Source organism: Microtus pennsylvanicus, chromosome 7, assembly GCF_037038515.1.
Source record: "Microtus pennsylvanicus isolate mMicPen1 chromosome 7, mMicPen1.hap1, whole genome shotgun sequence".
In the NCBI taxonomy this organism is placed as follows: domain Eukaryota; kingdom Metazoa; phylum Chordata; class Mammalia; order Rodentia; family Cricetidae; genus Microtus; species Microtus pennsylvanicus.
Window position 1 is genome coordinate 95,124,605 of NC_134585.1, and position 17,126 is coordinate 95,141,730.

General features: G+C 49.9%; 1 protein-coding gene across 2 annotated transcripts in view; it reads right to left on the reverse strand.

Moving 5' to 3' along the window:
* The window catches only part of Bcar3 (BCAR3 adaptor protein, NSP family member), a 103,141-nt gene that overhangs the window by 5,433 nt on the left and 80,582 nt on the right, over positions 1–17,126 (reverse strand). For both annotated transcript variants that reach the window (XM_075981473.1, XM_075981474.1), the window contains 6 exons: positions 16,725–16,853; positions 13,189–13,631; positions 10,537–10,640; positions 8,896–9,536; positions 4,105–4,220; positions 842–1,013 (listed from right to left, as the gene is read on the reverse strand). In XM_075981473.1, the coding sequence (XP_075837588.1) occupies positions 842–1,013; positions 4,105–4,220; positions 8,896–9,536; positions 10,537–10,640; positions 13,189–13,631; positions 16,725–16,853 (1,605 nt within the window). The remainder of the gene's footprint in view (positions 1–841; positions 1,014–4,104; positions 4,221–8,895; positions 9,537–10,536; positions 10,641–13,188; positions 13,632–16,724; positions 16,854–17,126) is intronic.

Sequence of the window (17,126 nt, forward strand, 5' to 3'; positions counted from 1 at the left end):
TCGATGCTGCTGGTCTGACCTGGCTTGCAGGACTTGACTCTACTCAAAGTTCTCCAAGCACTTACACAAGGGGGAGACAACAGATCCCACTTCCCTCTAGGAGGCCCATTCTGTTTGATTCTTTCTGAAAACCTCCAACATCTGTCAGTGCAGACAAAGTCAGAGGTCAGACCTGAGATATCCTCCAGGGAGCTACATGGCATCCGTCTTAAGGAACCTGAGGAAGATACTTTGAGACCATCAGTCTAGGACAGTGGTACTCAACCTTCCTAGGGCTTTGACCCTTAGTACAGTTCCTCATGTTGTGACTCCCAACAATAAAAATGTTTTCATTGCTACTTCATAACTGCAATTTTGCTATTGTAATGTAAACATCTGATATTCAGGATATCTGATCGGTGACCCCCATGAAAGGGGTTGAGAACTGCTGGTTTAGGGATTCTCTGGTATAAGTTTCTTAAATGACTTGGTTTCCCCAAGGCATTACCCAAACATCACATTCCTGATGTCCCAAGTAGATATAGCCTCTGACATGCCACACATTCCAGCCTGTTGTCTTGTCCTAAATGCTTCTTCAGGAGTATTGCTTATTAGTAAGGCTAATTCTTAGTATTACACATCGAAGATGAGATGTGGGCTGTCAGCACTTACCAGTGCTTTTACAAACAGAGCCAAAATACTGGGGACAATACTCTTGGCTGCCTCTATTAGCTTTCACTAAAATTCAGTTATCTTTAGAGACTGGCTGGAGCAGTCAGCCATACATGGTGTAGATGAACAGAACTCTGCATAGCGTTGAATGCACGCTTGTGTGGGCAGCAGCAAAAAGCCAACATCTCACCTGAGGCATCTCTAGGGCTTTCATGATGGCTGAGAAAGAATAGAGGTCTCCCATGGTGTCTTTCAGCTCCACCGCCACCTGGATGATCTTATTGAGGGTACCTGCTCTGTTCTCCAAAGTACCCGTGCAGCCCAGAATGTCCACAGCGATGCCGATGGCCATGGTGTTGTGTCTAGGTGGAAGAAGACCAAGGGTCAGGCTCAGGTCAACAAGATGAGGAGAAAATGGCCCTAATCCTCCAGAAACAAGGTTGTGTGTTCCTGGCTAGGAGCCAGTTTGAAAAGCTGATCTTAATAAAGCCATCCCACACCAGGCAGAGGATGGATTCAGGAAGTAAGATGCCCTTGAACATGTCCAGGTCAGCTCTGCAAATGGAAGCATGAAGAGGACCTCAGAAGTGATGTGGCTACAAGGCTCCCTTTACTACCATGAGAGGCCTAAGGAGATACCAGGTTCCCTAACAGACAGGATGCTACCCCTGAGGAAGACTGGGACCACCTCTTAGTGAGGAGTGTAAAAGACAAAAACAGGGAGAGGCAATATACTTGATTCAGAAAGATGACATGGATATTAGAACAAGAGGAGGAGAGATGGGGACAAGAAGGGTGTTCTACGACCCCAGTACAGATGCCACAGAGTGACTGGAGAGGTAGACAATGGCTGAAGGAGAGGCAGGAATTTGCTATCAGGTCAGATCCTAATAAAACAGTACCCTGCCCTCCCCCAGACTCCCTTTTCTCACCCTAGACTACATGGGTCAAACTCAGAGACTTAAGGCAGGAAACAGGATGACTTTTCTGGACATGACAATGGGACCCTATGAACAGGGTCAGTCAGTGGCAGGAAGCTCAGACAGTGACCTCTTTCTTTCCCTCTGTAAATCTCAGTCCAGGAATTTACTGCACTGAGTCAAAATAGTCTTAATTTTCTAGGCTACTATGCAGTTGCTAGAGGTACCATGTGCCTTTGAAACTGCAGGGTCACACTGTCCTGAAAACTCACAAAGGGGGCTGGGGCTTCTTGTGTTCCTGCTGTGCCTAGGTCAGTAGTCTCTCACCCTTGGCAGAGGGTGGCAGGGAGTTAGCTCATGCTCGGCCTTTCCAAGTCCCCCAAATGCCTTGCTTGTTAACTAAGTAATGATCTCTGCTGGCTCCAAGTGTCTTTACGTGTGTGTGTGTGTGTGTGTGTGTGTGTGTGTGAGAGAGAGAGAGAGAGAGAGAGAGAGAGAGAGAGAGAGAGAGAGAGAGCGCATGTGCCTCGGTCTGTAGCTCACCTGTCAGTAGTCAGCAGCTAGAGGTACTCACATGTTACCAGAAGGATGTGTGTGTCTATGACTCAGTATGTGGCTTACATGTCAATGACTGGCAGCTAGAGGTTACTCAATATGTTATCAGAAGGATGCCCCTGGAGTGAGATGGTAAACCGGAAGTCAAGGGTAGCTTTTAGATTTGATTCAAGAGCAAGAGAATAAAGTCATTGGGCAGTCCAGGATTCCTTTGACCTTGGTCCTTATTTAGTTAACACATCATAGCTACTCAGACTGTCCCCCTGGCTCTGTGGGTAGATCCCACAGTCAGAGACGAATAGGAAACAAATTAGGATGTGAGATTCTAGGCACGAAGGATAGAGAGAGGGATGTTGACGAGAGACCAGCAACTGCTCATCGTGGCTGAGGCTCAGAGCTCAGGCTCCAGCACAATTCTCAATGCCAGGAAAAAGAAAAAATCTCTGGAGATCTCAGACTATAGCATATCTACTAGGAATAAGGAAGTGAGAGTGACCGCTCCACCCAGGCAATACTGGAGAAAGGAGTCTGGTCAGGAAAAGCAGGCAGCTCAGAAGTGCGACAAGTAATTCCCCAATGCCTTCACCTGAACAAAACTAGCCATTTCTAACCCATCAATCCTGCTCCTGCCCCCCATTCTTATCCCCCCACCCGCTGTGAGACCAAAGGCATCCCCAAAGCCTCTGCCTCACTCCCTCAAAGCCCTCTCTCTAGATGACAGTGCTGGGATTACAGCTGTGCAATCCAGGCTCATCTTTGTAACATTATGTGAATAGAGCCTTTACTTCCTAGAGGCCGACAGCTGCCAGCACGTGTGGATATTTACACTTAGATACTGGAGAGCTAAAAGTTTTCTTCATCTCTTAGATGCATCTGCCACCCATGTACAGTGGCCAGAACAGTCAGTGTCTGTGCGCACTCCTGCACCACAGAACGCTCAACTGGTCAGGGCCATGCCCAAGAATATCATGGAAGTCATAGCAGTTAGAGTCACGGCTACTGGGAAACAGTTTGCCCAATAGTGGGTGCGTGCATGCGTGTGTGTGTGTGTGTGTGTGTATAATATAGACTGATTTTGTGGTCATACAAAAATTTAGTCTTGTGCTTCTTAAAATCATGTCTCATCTCTAAGCATTTCATGTTCAAGGGCACGTTTCTGTTTTGTTTCATTTTTTTGTTTGTTTGAGAAAAGTCTTTTTATGAAACTTGGGCTGGCCTCGGCCTCCCAGGTACTGAGATTATAGGCATGTGTGCATTTTAATAGACACCTGATGTGGTGGCCAGTACTGTCAATTTGAGAGAATCTGAAATGGGCCTCTGGGGGGTTTTATAGCTGAGGAAGGAAGACATGCCACTGTGGGTGGCAGTGCCCCCCATTAGCAGCAGCTTGCACTCACTGTTTGCTTCCTGACTGTGGACACAAGCTCCTGCTCTCTCCACTTCCCCACCAGAGAGACTGTGAACTTAAATAGAACTTAAATAAACCCTTTCTTAGGTTGTATTTGCCAGGGTAATTTAGTACAGCAACTAGAAAGGAAGCTACCTTAGGATCGTAGTGTTTCTGAAAAAATGGCAGCGTGATTTTGTTTCCAAGCCCTGGGATCCATAGTCCTCCTGTCCACCCCTTACAGAAAGAGGTCAGAACCCACTCTCCTCAGTCTTCCCCAGTCTTCCCCAGTTCATCAAGAGCTCTTGAGTTCCAGAGCCACGGATGCTCATGAGAGGTAGAATACAGCAGGTGTAGTTTCCCAGCTGCAGCCATGCACAGCTTCAAAGTCTTTCTCCTGCCACCCACAGAAATGGGGCCAGGACAGTGCGATGCCCCTGACCCCCACTGCACTGTCTTCTCATCAGGTATTCTATAGCTCAGGCTTGAGAAGAGCCATGCGGACCCTGGAGTAATATGGCTCCTCTGCACCCTGCTGCACAGATGTGTGCAAGGAGCTGAAAGTGGTAGCTGCAGAGACAGCGTGCTCACCTCTCGATAATGTCCAGGCGCAGCTGGCGTCCGTGAGGCAAGGTAATGAGTTCCAGTCCTGAGCTCACACCCATGCTCCTCTTCATGTCTTCAGAGACTTCCAGTATCCTAGCAACCTGTCAGGAGCCAAGTAGAAATTTGCTAGATCAGGAAGTGGGTTGGCCCCACTGTTAATTTAGCATGAGGAAAGAAATACGGTCCACGGAAATTCTGTGGCTGTGGACAGAGTGCACTTATATTTCTTTGAGTGACAGCATAATTTTAATATACAGAATAAGATAGAAAGCTGGGAGAGGGACTGATAAAATAGCTTGGTCTGTAAAGTGTTTGTTGTGCAATCTGAGAACTGAGTTTGATTACTACTAGCACCCTTGTAAAAAGCCAAGCATGGTGGAATGGGCTCAATCTTCAGCACTCAGGAGGAAGAGAAAGGTGGATCTCTGGGGCTTCCCAGCCAGTCAGCCTAACCTAATTTGCAAGCCCCAGATCCATGTAAGAGTCTGTCTCTCAAAAAACAAGGTGCCTAGCTCCTCAGGACTCCTGAGGTTGTCCTCTGACCTCACACACTGACATGTGCAAGTGTTTCCTCCCATGTGTACTGCCTCACACATGAACACACACACAGTTCCCTTGCTTAGTGGGCAAAGTGCTGAGGGAACTCCCAAATGATCTCTACAACCTGCAGATCTGGCATGCGTTCATGCCCAGCCAGGGAATTAATCATTCGTTCAAGCCCTGGGCTGACACAGGCTGGATCTTAGAGAGACATTTTGCTGCCAACAGCAAGGCTGCGCGTGTGTGGAGCCTACCAGTCTCTTCAGGGGAAAGGCAGAGTGCGCTCCAAGCTCCCCTCTGCTCTGGGCTCTGCCATTCATGTTCTCACTCAGCAGCCACAGCTGGCTACCATTGCCCCTAATTACGCCTCTCCTGGGTGCCGTAAGTGCACCTTACGGCTGGGAACCATTACAAACATATGGTGATTTGAAACCCACACACCCACGTCTCCTCCAGAGAGGTTTCCCTGAAAGGAAATCTTGGCTTTGTCCGAGCCAGCTCTCATCCCAATCCAATCCTTTTCTTTTCTCTTCATTGATTAAATTTGCTCTTTCTGTTTCTTACAGTGTGTTTTTTACCAGCTCGTTTCTCATGTGTTTAACGAACGGTCTAATGGAATTGGATATTAGACCTGACCGTTCCTAGTTAGTACACGTCATGCTGAAGTGTGACAGTGGACTCAGCATGTCCCTAAATTGGGGCCACGAGAGCTCGGTGACATACTGCAGTGTGACCCTGGGATTCGGGGGCCTAACCAAGTCTGGACACGTCGCTGGCACAGGATGGTTCTCGTGCTTCATCTGGTGGACTGGGCTCTATCGTGATCACTCCAGGCATGCAAGCAGTGCCTCTCTGGGGTGCACTGTAACCCACACTTTCTACATAACAAGGCCGAAAGGCTCGCCACTGGCAGTTTCCTTCTAGAAGCAGTAGCAGGAATTCTGGGGTTCCATTTGGAGAGCGAAACGTCTCCCTTCTGACTTAAGTCGGCCATCAGCAGGTCCCTTTCCTGGGCTACACATGCTTACCAGGCCCACGCTGGAGGACTAGGGGATGTGAAGCTCACGTGCAGACCTAGGTAAAATCCTCTGGGGATTGTATTATAGTGGAGGGAGGAGGCAGTGTTTACCGTGGGCTGACCCCACCTTGGCAGGGCAGGATGCAGAAGTCTTCCTTCTGCCCTCTAAGTCCTCCTTGTCACCACTTAGTGAAGCCCCTGGACCCATTTCTCCGCACTCCACTGCTTCGAGGCCAGTGCAGTGTGCAAGAGTCCTGGTGGGTACCTGGCCTGGCCCTCTTCTCGGCTACCAAGAGCCCTGAAGTGCAATCACACTGCCAGGCCAATCTCTAGCTGTGTTGGCTCCGCTGTCCACGGCAGAGGACTCAGACCTGCACCCACATACTCATAGGTTTGTTTTCCTTACTTGATGGTAAAGTGCTCTAACAGCAAGATCCTGTATGAGCCCAGAAGAAACTCACACACACCGGGAAAGGCAGACAGGCCCTTCCCAACCCACCCCCTGCTTGGATCCAGAAATGAAGCCTATTTAGAACAAGCTTTCTCCCCATGGCTTTTGACAGAAATCCTGGCACACGCGCCTCGTAGCCACCTGCAGGACCCTGTCTGCAAATGGAGAACGAGGGTCACACAGCTAATGACTGGATTTCAGTCCACGTTCAAAGACAGTAGGTGGAGGAGTGGCTGTGCTTCCCCAGGGTGAGCGAGGAAAGAAGCAGCGCCCATCTGCAGGTAGGAGGGGCCCAGGAGTTGGGTGCTGGGCACTGATGGGCTCCAGCTTCCCGTGTGCTCAGAACCACCCACTGTCCTGATGCCCTTAATAAGCATCTGTGCCTGAACTACGTGCCGGGGTGGGAATGGGCACATGGGACCCAGATGCGCTCCTGGGTGGCCCCATCTCATTGCTGCTACATTTGGGGTGGGAAACAGTTTTCCTCTTCGAAGCACTGGCTGTGCTTGGTAGTTCTGGGGAAGAGGCATGGGTGGCGGAGGGAAATACTCGGAGGGCTGACCACAGCCCTGCCCGTGAGGCTAGGGTGAACAGTCTAGGCTGGTTTCTCCTTGCTTGCTGGGGACTCCCAGGAAGCCTGAAGACAGACAAGGGAGGAGGCCCATCAGAAGGACAAAGTGCACAGGGCAGGAGAGGAGGAGGACTGCATACTTGTCTGGTGACATCAGACTTAGGCTCTCCCTTCAAGGCTGTCCAAAGCAGTGGGAAGGTTCCAGACCTGTGAAGCGTGGGCAGGCATCTCCCCTTTTCCTCCTTCTAGACATTCAAGCCCTCATAGACACTCACAGGCTGACTACCCCCAGGAGAAAAGCTGTTCTGTAAATACAGAACCCCGCATTCACAAAAAGCTCCCTCTTGGGAGCTGGTGGTGAGCAGGCAGGCTCACACTAGATGGGATTTCATTCACCTCTGGCCTACTGGCATGACCCAGGGCCCACACGGCTGACTTGCTGGGATGGAAATTCTCAATCCTCTTGCACAGGACACTAAGGCAAAGACCCATCTACCCACCTGTGTGCTCTGCCCAACGATGCCCATCTAATGAAGTCAACAAGTCCTGTTCTTTCACACCAGTCCTGTTTCTCAGCTCTCCTGTCGGGCCTTGCTTAGCAGGGACACCCGCTCCTTCCTCTACCAACATGGATGACCCCCTCAACTATGGGCACTAGTTACCTTGCTTTTTCTACCCAGGAGAGCCCACAATTATTTAGTGGATTATTTATATTATAGTTATTTTTGGGAGCCCTTTATCAGCTCCATAACCCCCTGGGGGATTGCTAGGAGATTAGATTTCCAGCCACGATTCCTGACACAGGAAGGAAAATTCAGCTCTTGAACAAATCCTAACCTTTGAAACTCATGGCCTTCTCTGAACTGAATGAAATCGGACATCAAATTCCACTGAGGCCTTAGCTGTCACTCAAATGCCCAAGCGTCAACTACTGTATACCGAAAAGGTGGGTCAAGCCCCAGATGCCCACTGTCGAAGAGAGACTGAGAGCTTATAGACACAGGTCACTGCTCCTGAAGCAAATGCCGCTATAAGAAATGAAGATGATGAAATTGTGTAGCTGTGGAATGAGAGCCACAGGCTTGAGATCGTATCTGTGTGTGATTAGCAAGTGTTACCCACAAAGCCGGCAGGCCTGGCATGCCACATGCCAAGTGCTATCAGTGGCTGTCATTTAGGAACCAGGACTTTTTAAATGAGTTTTTAATTTAATTTTATGTGTATGGGTGTTTTGCCTGCATGTATGTCTGTACAGTACATGTGCGACTCATGCCCAGACACCAGAAGAGAAAGTAAGACCCCGTGGACCTGGAGTTAAATATGTTAGGAGCTGCTATGTGGGTGCCCAGAATCAAATTAGGGTCTTCTGGAGGAGTAGCCAGTGCTCTTAATCACTGAGTTCTCTCTCCAGCATGAGTTTTTGAGATTTCTCTCTCTCTCTCTCTCTCTCTCTCTCTCTCTCTCTCTCTGTGTGTGTGTGTGTGTGTGTGTGTGTGTACGTGTGTAAGTATGTATATATGCCATGTTGTTTGTGTAGCTCAGAAGTCAACTTGCAGGAGTTGGTCCTCTCTTTCCACCATGTAGATTCTGGACTGTATTCAGGCCGTGTCTTAGCAGCCAGCATACCTGCTAAGCCATCTCTCAGACCTAGGAAGGAAACTGGATTTTGTATGATTTTATCTTTTCTTCTAATCTTCATTTTACAGTTTTTCTAACTTAAAGAATTCTTATAAAAATTTAAAAAGATGTAGTTGAAGATGATTATCCTAGAGATCGTGTCAATAATAAAATAAATATGGCACATAGGTAAGTATAGAATAAAACAGCCAGGGTCCTGCAACTCCCGAAACCAGGCTTTCAGCTATACTCCTTGGGCCCCAGCTGTTCAGTTCTGACGGGCCTGAGTGGAATTTTTAACCAAGCACCAGGAAGGAGGAGGAGGAGTCACAAATATCAGCAGAGGGGGTCAGGGGCGGGCCTGCCTTCCCTCTGTTCAAGGTGAAGTTTACCAGCTTCCTGCTGGGCAAAGGTTGTCCTGCTGGTGGTTCCCACCCTGTAAGTAAATCTCCACACCTGGGTTATCCTCTGGCTTTTCCCTATGACAAAGTACCTAGCCGAGGAGGCAGAGTACATACAGCCAGGCAGGTGCCCTTACAAGCCTCCACTGTGGGAAGGGGCCAACCCCAGAGCACTAACCTTGCAGTCCACACTCAGCATGTGCTGTGCGATGACCCTGGCGTCGTTGTTGGTGAACACTTCTTTTGCACGCTTCAGCATGGCGGTTTCCAGGGGCTTGTTCTCCGGAGGAAGGAGCTTAGACTCAAAGTCATTGGGTCTGAATGACGACACAGTTTCCGTGAGAGGTGGCACAAACGTCGTCTTGTCCTCCTGACCCTCGTCCGTCTGTGCCGCCAGAGGATCCCAAGGTCTCGCTTGGTCATCCCCATCAAGGATCAAGTAGTTGATGCCAGAGTTCCGGGGGCCTGACGCCCCATTGTGTTTGGCTGTCAGCAGCTCCTCGTGTGGGGCAAGCATGGCTCCCCTGTCACAGCTCACAGCAAAAGCAGGGTTCAGTTCACAATAGTTGGCCTCGGAGTTGAGCCAGGCAGACGGAGATGGGGGAACCTTGAGGAAGGGCACCTTGCAGGGCTTTGGGGGTGGCTTGGGGCACAGCTGACTGTCTGATCCCCGCAGGGCCTCCCCTCCTCCCCTAGTGTCTGAAGAGAATCGTCGGACCAGTGCCGGGCTCAGGGTGGGCTCGCTGCCAGTCCTGAACACAGGAGAGCTGGGGCAAGGGCTTGTGTCCATACCTGGAGACTGAGGGGGCAGCTTGCAGCCTGCAGAGGAAAAAAGAAGGGCAGAGAAAGCTCAGTTGTCTGGAGAGCAGAGAGCAGAGTGGGAGTGGCAGTTCCCAGCTCTCACTCCGTGCCCTTGGGTTCCCCTCTCAGCCACAAAGGAAACACTGGTGGGCTTTCTCCCAGCAGGTCTGCTCTGTGGCAGTCCAGAACACTGTGAAGGTTCCCCTGGCTCCACCTCACTCTCGGGAGAGATTCTAAACCCCAGGGGCTGGGCTGTAACATCATTTTATGGTCACAGCGGATTGGGACAGTCAGAACAGGAAAACATGTCTTGGGCAGTGAATAACACAATCCTGCACTAAGGAACAGAAGTCTCCAGCCACAGAGCCTTAAGGGCTCTGAGTCACTCTCGAAGTCTGGTTGATCTCAGTCAGCATTCACGAGAGAGCAAGAGATGCAGGGATGGTAGACAGACACGCTAAGTCGCACAGAAACAGCTTACAAAGGGGCACTAGGAAAAATCACTCTGTGGTCCCATGGGAGGTTACATATAAAAGAAATGAAAAGCCATCCCACTAACACCAAATGCTTTGCTTTTCCCAGGTCCCACCCCCCACATCATGGAAAGAGCACAGAGAAGCAGCAATGCATCTGTGGGTGAGCTACTGCTATACAGGGTAGGGGATGGGGGAACGCTAAAGGGGAGCACTTTTCTGTCATGATGCCCACCACTTATCAAAAGGGTTTGAAATGTACAAACCCTGGGTGCAAATGCTAGGTGACCCTCCTCCTTAATACATTAGTTTCCTCAGCTGCAAGATGAGGATAACTGCCCGCTTTGAAGGCTGGTATGGGATTTAAATGCTTGGATGATGATAGAGCATTGAGTTCAGGGACCACAACCAGGCAGCTCTGCTGACCTCCCCTCTAGGCTGCAGGTATGGAGTTCTCAAAGCCTGGGGCTTGTTCAGGCAGGAAAAGCCCAGCTGCAGCCAGGGCCACACTCCCACCCTCGTCCCTGAGGCTCCCCCACACCTACCTATGGGCAGGTGGCTCTCCGACTGGTGGGCTTTGAGGGCTAAGGCCCTTCTGTCCTGCACGTGATCCAGGCAGGCGGGTTGGCTGCCACTCTTCTCTTTATTCCTGAAGCCAAAGACCAGGCACAGACGTGTCATTAAGTAGTAAAGCCTTCTGCAGGCAACGTCACGGAAATTTAAGGAAAGAAATCTTCCAGAACAAGTGCGGCGCATACCCTTCACAGCAAAGAAAAGGCCACAAGGAGGAGAAACTGACAGGGTGTGCTGAGTCCCCCAGGGCCAAGGCAGCTGGGTCCTAGGAGGCCTCCTCAAGCCTTCCATCCTGTTGAACAGAGCAGGGTGCATGGGTCGCGGCCCTCTGGGGGATGAGGAGGAATCTGATAGATGGGAGTGTGTACTTTTAAAAAAAGCTTAAGATGATTTTCATTCTCTGGGGGGATGACTTATTTAACTAACACGACTTTTCCACCATGGATCAATGTCAGCTGGACGGAAGTTGGAGGTCACTCCATGTCTATGCACAGATCAGCACTCCCTCCTCCCTACCTCCCACCCCAATAATCTGCAAATCCCTGCACGCACCTATCTTCCTGACTCTGTGCCTGAAGCACGCACAGGTGACCCCCAGCTGCTGAGCTAGAAGCAAAGTGGCAGCTGGAAGAGCTTGGAACACTTTTATCAGGGGACTGGATGCTCTTAATAGGGGAAGAGAGACACAGGACCAGCCAGGCTGCAGTGAACCCGTTCCCCTACCTCCCGGCTCCTCCACCCCCATCTCACACAAACCAGGTCTTCCCTACCTTTGGGAAACAAAACAAAACAAACTTCCAGCAACCTCTCAAAGATAAGTAAGTCAAAGACGGGGCAAATTCCAAAAGGAAGTGGCTCCTGAAAAATGATATTTGAGCCTCATCCACCGAGATCAACGATCAACCCATCAGATTCCAGGGGCCCAGAACAACTGGATGAGCGGAATGTAACCTGCCCACCAAGGCACACCTTTGCCCAGAGCCTGAGGCTGCCAGTCAAGGAGCATGCCCAACGTCAGAGCAGGTGGCAGTGGGCCAAAGCTGACGTGGGGAAGTCGCCGAAGGGCAGCGGGGTAGGGGTGACAAGTTCATTAAGGCCACCGGTCATGTTGAGGTCGCCCTTCCTCCACCTGGAGTGTGTGGGCTGCTGCAGCAGCGCCTCTACATTCCAGAGAACAATCAGAATAGCATCTCCCATATCATCCTTGCCTCCCTGCTTACGCCCAAGTCTGACTTTTGCCTCCCCTACAGATACCGGGAACGTTAGCGCTTACTGTAAGTAAACACTTTCCATTTCCTTCACCGTCTAAACCCATGCAAGTTCCATGCTTCCCGACGGAGAAAGGGAGTCCCAGAGAAGTTAAGGTCTCTGTCCGGGGTTGCACAGCAAGCCGCATGGAGCCAGCCAGGAGCCACAGGTCCTGAGTCAGATGCTGACTAACGTGAACCAGGGAGCACAGCTGTAATTTGTTACTCACATAGTCCTGGATTTCATGAGGCGTTTTTTTTGCCGTAAAGAAATTATAGTTTATATTTTTGCCTGGCCCAGACCGAGAAGAGAACAGACACGTTCACTTAAACATGGGAGCTCAGAAGCCAGGAGTGGGGGCATAATGGCGGGGGGGGGGAGGTCAGTCTACATCTCATCTTGTCTCCTCCCACCCACTCTAGCAGTTGGATCTGTGAAGGAGTCTCAGCTCTGGAAGCTCGCCTCTCATCCCTTTCCTGTCCTGTTCTCTGAATGTTTCTCTTCATTCCCACGGGCACAGGGTACAGTCGTGTGCCCCACCCCCCCATCTCAGTCCTTCAGTTCCCTCTCTAAGCCAAACCCTTTTCTGGGCTCTCAGTTCCCAGTCCGAGTCCTCAACACTGACCCCTGCTGGATGCTGACACCGGCACGGCCGCGGTCCCTTCTCAGATGAAATGACTTTTTCCTTCAAGACACACCCCCTTCCCAGAGTCACTGCTGTGTGTCGCCTAGGCGGTCTTCTCTGTCTCCCTCCAACCCCCAAGACCCCAGAAGCCTAGCTTCTCTCTCATTCTCCCTTTCAGCCTGGGCCCCTCCTGAAACTCTCTCCAACTTGCTTGCTTCATTTAGTCTCTCTCCTCGGTCCGTGCCTAGTGCTGCCCAGTTTTGGTATAGGATTTGTTCAACATACCAAGCCTTTGTAGCACCTTAGTCTGCCAAATGCCTCCACCATTACCCCTGCTCCACCCCTTCTTTACATAGCCCTCTGTTCTAGACTGAGCCCTCAACCCTCCAGGATCCTCTGGCCCTTGGCTGTCTTCCCCTCTTTTTCGCAGTGTCCCCCAAACATCCCCATACCTTCAGGTCAGCCTCCCCCCTGCTCAGCCCCTGTGACTTTTGTTGCTGTTTTTGTTTTTGAAAAGGGGTCTCATTCTGTAATCTAGGAAGACCTTGAACTTGGGGCAATCTCCCCACTTCAGCCTTGAAGCCCTGAGGTTATAGGCGTGCATTACACACCGGGTTCCATCACTGGCTTTTCGTGCTCTTTAACTGGGAACTAATCACGCACACCTTGTAACACTCCCCACTCACACTGAGGGTAGCAATATCTTCAACTCGTTGGCCTGAGCTGGGCCCCCAGCACCCCTCAGACCTACCTGAGCAGGTTTCCCCGGGGCAAGCTTTCCCGAGCCTGGATGCTACCGGTGGTGGTGAGGCTCAGTCTCTTAGCCACATCTGGCCTTCCGTCAGTAAAGCTGCCCTCCCGGCCGCAGCCTGGTGAGGTACCGTAACGCTCCTCCAGACACCAGAGGGGCACTGTCCTGTTGATGGGCTGGAAGATGATGGCACCGCTCTGCTGGGAGATGGGCCGCCGGTTGCCCACGTAGCAGCGCACCAGCCCAGGGATGGAGTCAAAGCTCTCCATCTCAAACTGGTACTGCACGCGGCTGTAGGCCTCGCTGAGCCTCAGAACAGTCCGGTGGATCTTAAAGTGCTGAGCGAGGTTCTTCCACTGACAGGTCAGAACAAAGTTTCCCGGGCTAGACAGGGAGTCGCGAACCAGGAAGTCACCATCTCGCTGCACCAGGTTTTCAGATACCTGTAGACAAAACAGTGGGTGAGGAGCAGGAAAGGCAACATTTTCTCAGGAGTTTAGCAGAAGTCAGACTTCGTGTATGTGTGCCATGTGTGCATCCATGCAGAGACCTTGGGGATCAAGCCGTAGACACAATCTATCTTTTTTTTGAGGCAGGGCTTCCCACTGGCCTGGAACCTCTCCAAGTAGTCTCACTAGGTCAGCAAGCCAGGAATCTGCCTCTCTCTGCCTCCCCATTGCCTGTGTTACGACACCTGGCTTTTCTTCCTTTTCTTTTCTTCTCTCCATCTCTCTCTCTCTCTCTTCCCTCCCTCCCCCGTTTTTATGTGGATTTAAGGATTGATTCTTGTGCTACGAGATGACTATTTTATCCACTGAGCCATCTCCTAGCACTCCCCTATGGTCAGATCTTCAGTTTGTTAAATGTCGCACTCCAGAGGTATTTACTAGCTGGGTAAGGCCATGCACAACTGTAAGCCCAGTGCTCAGGACACTAAAACAGGATTGTCAGCTTGAGGCCAGCCAGGGACACATAACACGCAGGAGGTCATCCCTCTCTCAAAAATATAACACCCCAACTATTTATTGCCCATCCTCTACGTGCCCAGCGCTACTGCCTGCAGGTTTAGGGACACAGTAGTGACTAAGTGTCCTTCTTCAGGGACTTTCTATGTGTTGTAGCCACTCTCATCTCAGGACAGACAGCCACTGGAATATGTCAGGTGTTGTGAAGGAAAAGAAAACTTTGGAAGGGAGACAGGGTGCTTGGGAAGGTTATCTTTAAAATGAGAGCGGTCAGGAAGATGTCACAAGAACATGACAAATGTAAAACAGCAAAAAGAAAGGAGAGTGTGTGCCCTGTGGGTCTGATTCTTTTCTAAGCAGGAAGGGAGGAAGAGCAGGAGGCTGTTTTGGTCCCTAGACATTGTCCTAAGATTCCCATCTGCACAGCAGGGTGAGCCCAGAGACGACATGGTGAGTTCTGGACTTGCTAGGAGGCTAGAAAAAAAAACGTTGCTTGAGGTTCCCTCATCTCACAAAAAGTTATTGTAAAGATAATACATTTGCATATATAAAATATTTAAAACACTAGTTTTACAATGCCTGTAACACCATGGATACCCCCAAATAGGTACCCACTATGATGGTGATGTTTACAGCAGAGACCTATACTGTGTCAGTCATTTCAGAGCCTGACCACCAAGGTTTACATTCTGTCCTGGATGTGTCACTAGACAAATTTCATAAGCTCTTTGTGGCTCGGTTGCATCATCCATGAGATATAGATAATGCTATTGCCTATAGAGGGGCTAAAAGTGTCAAAGGGATAGAACGCTGGCATACTGTTATCATTGCTAAGAGGCTTCAGTTACCAGTCCAGGATGGCACACTACTGAGCACACTAAGGATAGCAGTGATGCCATTTTTTTTCTAGGATATTCTAGCATCCAAGTGATGCTATACTTCTGCTAGCTCAGAATAGTATGCTACCATGGTTACTTTGAAATTGCATCTTGGCCTTAAAATATATTTTCACATAGAAATTCCATTTCCCGGAATCGAGCCAGTAGGAAGAATTATAGGTCTGAACATGGTAGTTATCTTACAGGATGCTGGTCAGACTGCTGGAAATGCTCTAAGTACCCAATACATTGTGATGCAGCTGTGTGATGGGGCAGGAGGATGTTTTACAGCCAGAGTGAATTCCCAGGCCACATCATTAGGTGAAGAAAGTGGGCCAAGGAAAGCAGGAAGATCCCCTACTTGATAGAGGAGGTCTGGGGAGATATGCACCAAAATATTCATAAAGACTATTTCCAGGGGAGACAATTAGGGATAAGAGTTGAATTTTCTTTTTTCTTATCTGAATTTCCTATACTCAATTTTTTTTATGTGCATTTGCCTTGGGTGTCAGGTCCCCCTGGAACTGGAGTTACAAACAGCTGTGAACAGCCATGTGGTTGCTGGGAATTGAACCCAGGTCCTCTGGAAGAGCGGTAACCGCCAAACCATCTCTTCAGCCCCCTCTACAATCAATTTTAAGATTACACACATACATGTACACACACACAAAAATCAAGATCAGAATAAGAATTATTTCTTTGATAGTGTTAAGAAATTTGGGACTAAACTGGGCAGGGGTGGCACACACCTTTAAACCCAGCACTCGGGAGACAGAGGCAGGTGGATTGTTGTGAGTTCAAGGCCAAGTCTCACCTACAGAGCGAGTTCTAGGACAGTTAGAAAAAAAATAAGTAAATTTTGGGCTGGCAAGATGGCTTAGCAGGTAAACGTACTTGCTGTCAAGTCTGATGACTTGAGTTTGGATCCCTAGAACTCACATGGTGGGAAGGGAGAGAGAATTCCCACAAGCTGTCTTCGGATCTCCACATGTGTGGTGAGGCATACTCCACACACACACACTAAATAAATGAATAAATGTAACAATTTTAAAAGGTGAAATCTATTACACCAAAGACAATATTTACCTGCCACCAGTGTAGACTTGGACATTCATTTCCTGTCCTGTTGTCCCTGGCTAATGACTGGACAGACTACACTTATAATAAAAACCCATGGTAACTGGACACTTCAATTATGCAGACTTAGTCTATTTTTCAATTCTTATACTATTAAAAAATTATTGATGAAAGACATCCTGAAAGACATGAAAGACATCCTGGGCCATGGCGCCACGGTCCCTAGGATGATCCCTCTTCCTCCCGATCCTTGTCAGTCTGTGCCACCTGCCTGGTCATCTGAGGTAAGTCACTGCCTTCACAAAAAGGGTCCAAGTGGTAGGAAGCTCTAGCCACTGGGCCAAGAGGTTAATTATCTGAACCTTAACCTTCCACCTACTTCCGGCAGCCGGTACTGCGGCTGCAGCCTCCTGCCCACATGTATGTAGCTCCCAGGAGCGCTGGCCTTTCCTCTGTAACTGGAAATGCATTTAGAATCCCACTGTTGGCTCTTCCCAAGGTCTCCTTAGAGCCAGGCCTAAGCTGAGTCACTATATGTACTAGAGTTTTATGATCTGTGGGCTGGACCCAACAGCATCATCAGTACGACATTGCCTAAGGAGAGCAGAGAGCATACCTGTCGCGGGATGCGGCCGTGGTACCAGGCGTGGCTGCGCAGGTCCTCGCTGCTCAGCAGCAGCTCCTCTTCGAGTTCCTTTTTCAGCCTCTCGGGGGTCCTGTCCATGATGTGCCTCTCCTTGGAGAACTGCAACACAGAGTCCAAAGTGACCTCACCTTCCCTGGGCCTGGCCAGGCCATAGCCAGCCAGAGGTGACCACCACCTCTGGCCCACTGCTTTACAGAGCAAACCGGTGTAGACCCAAAGCTGCCTTCGAGAAAAGGGACCTGGAGGCAGAGCCGCGCCCTTTCGCTTCCCCAGATGCAACTGCAGGTAGAGAATAAAGTCTTCACCTGTGCATGGAGCTCTGGTAGGGAAATCATCCGCTCGCAAAGCAACTAACCAAGCGAGAGGTGTGAG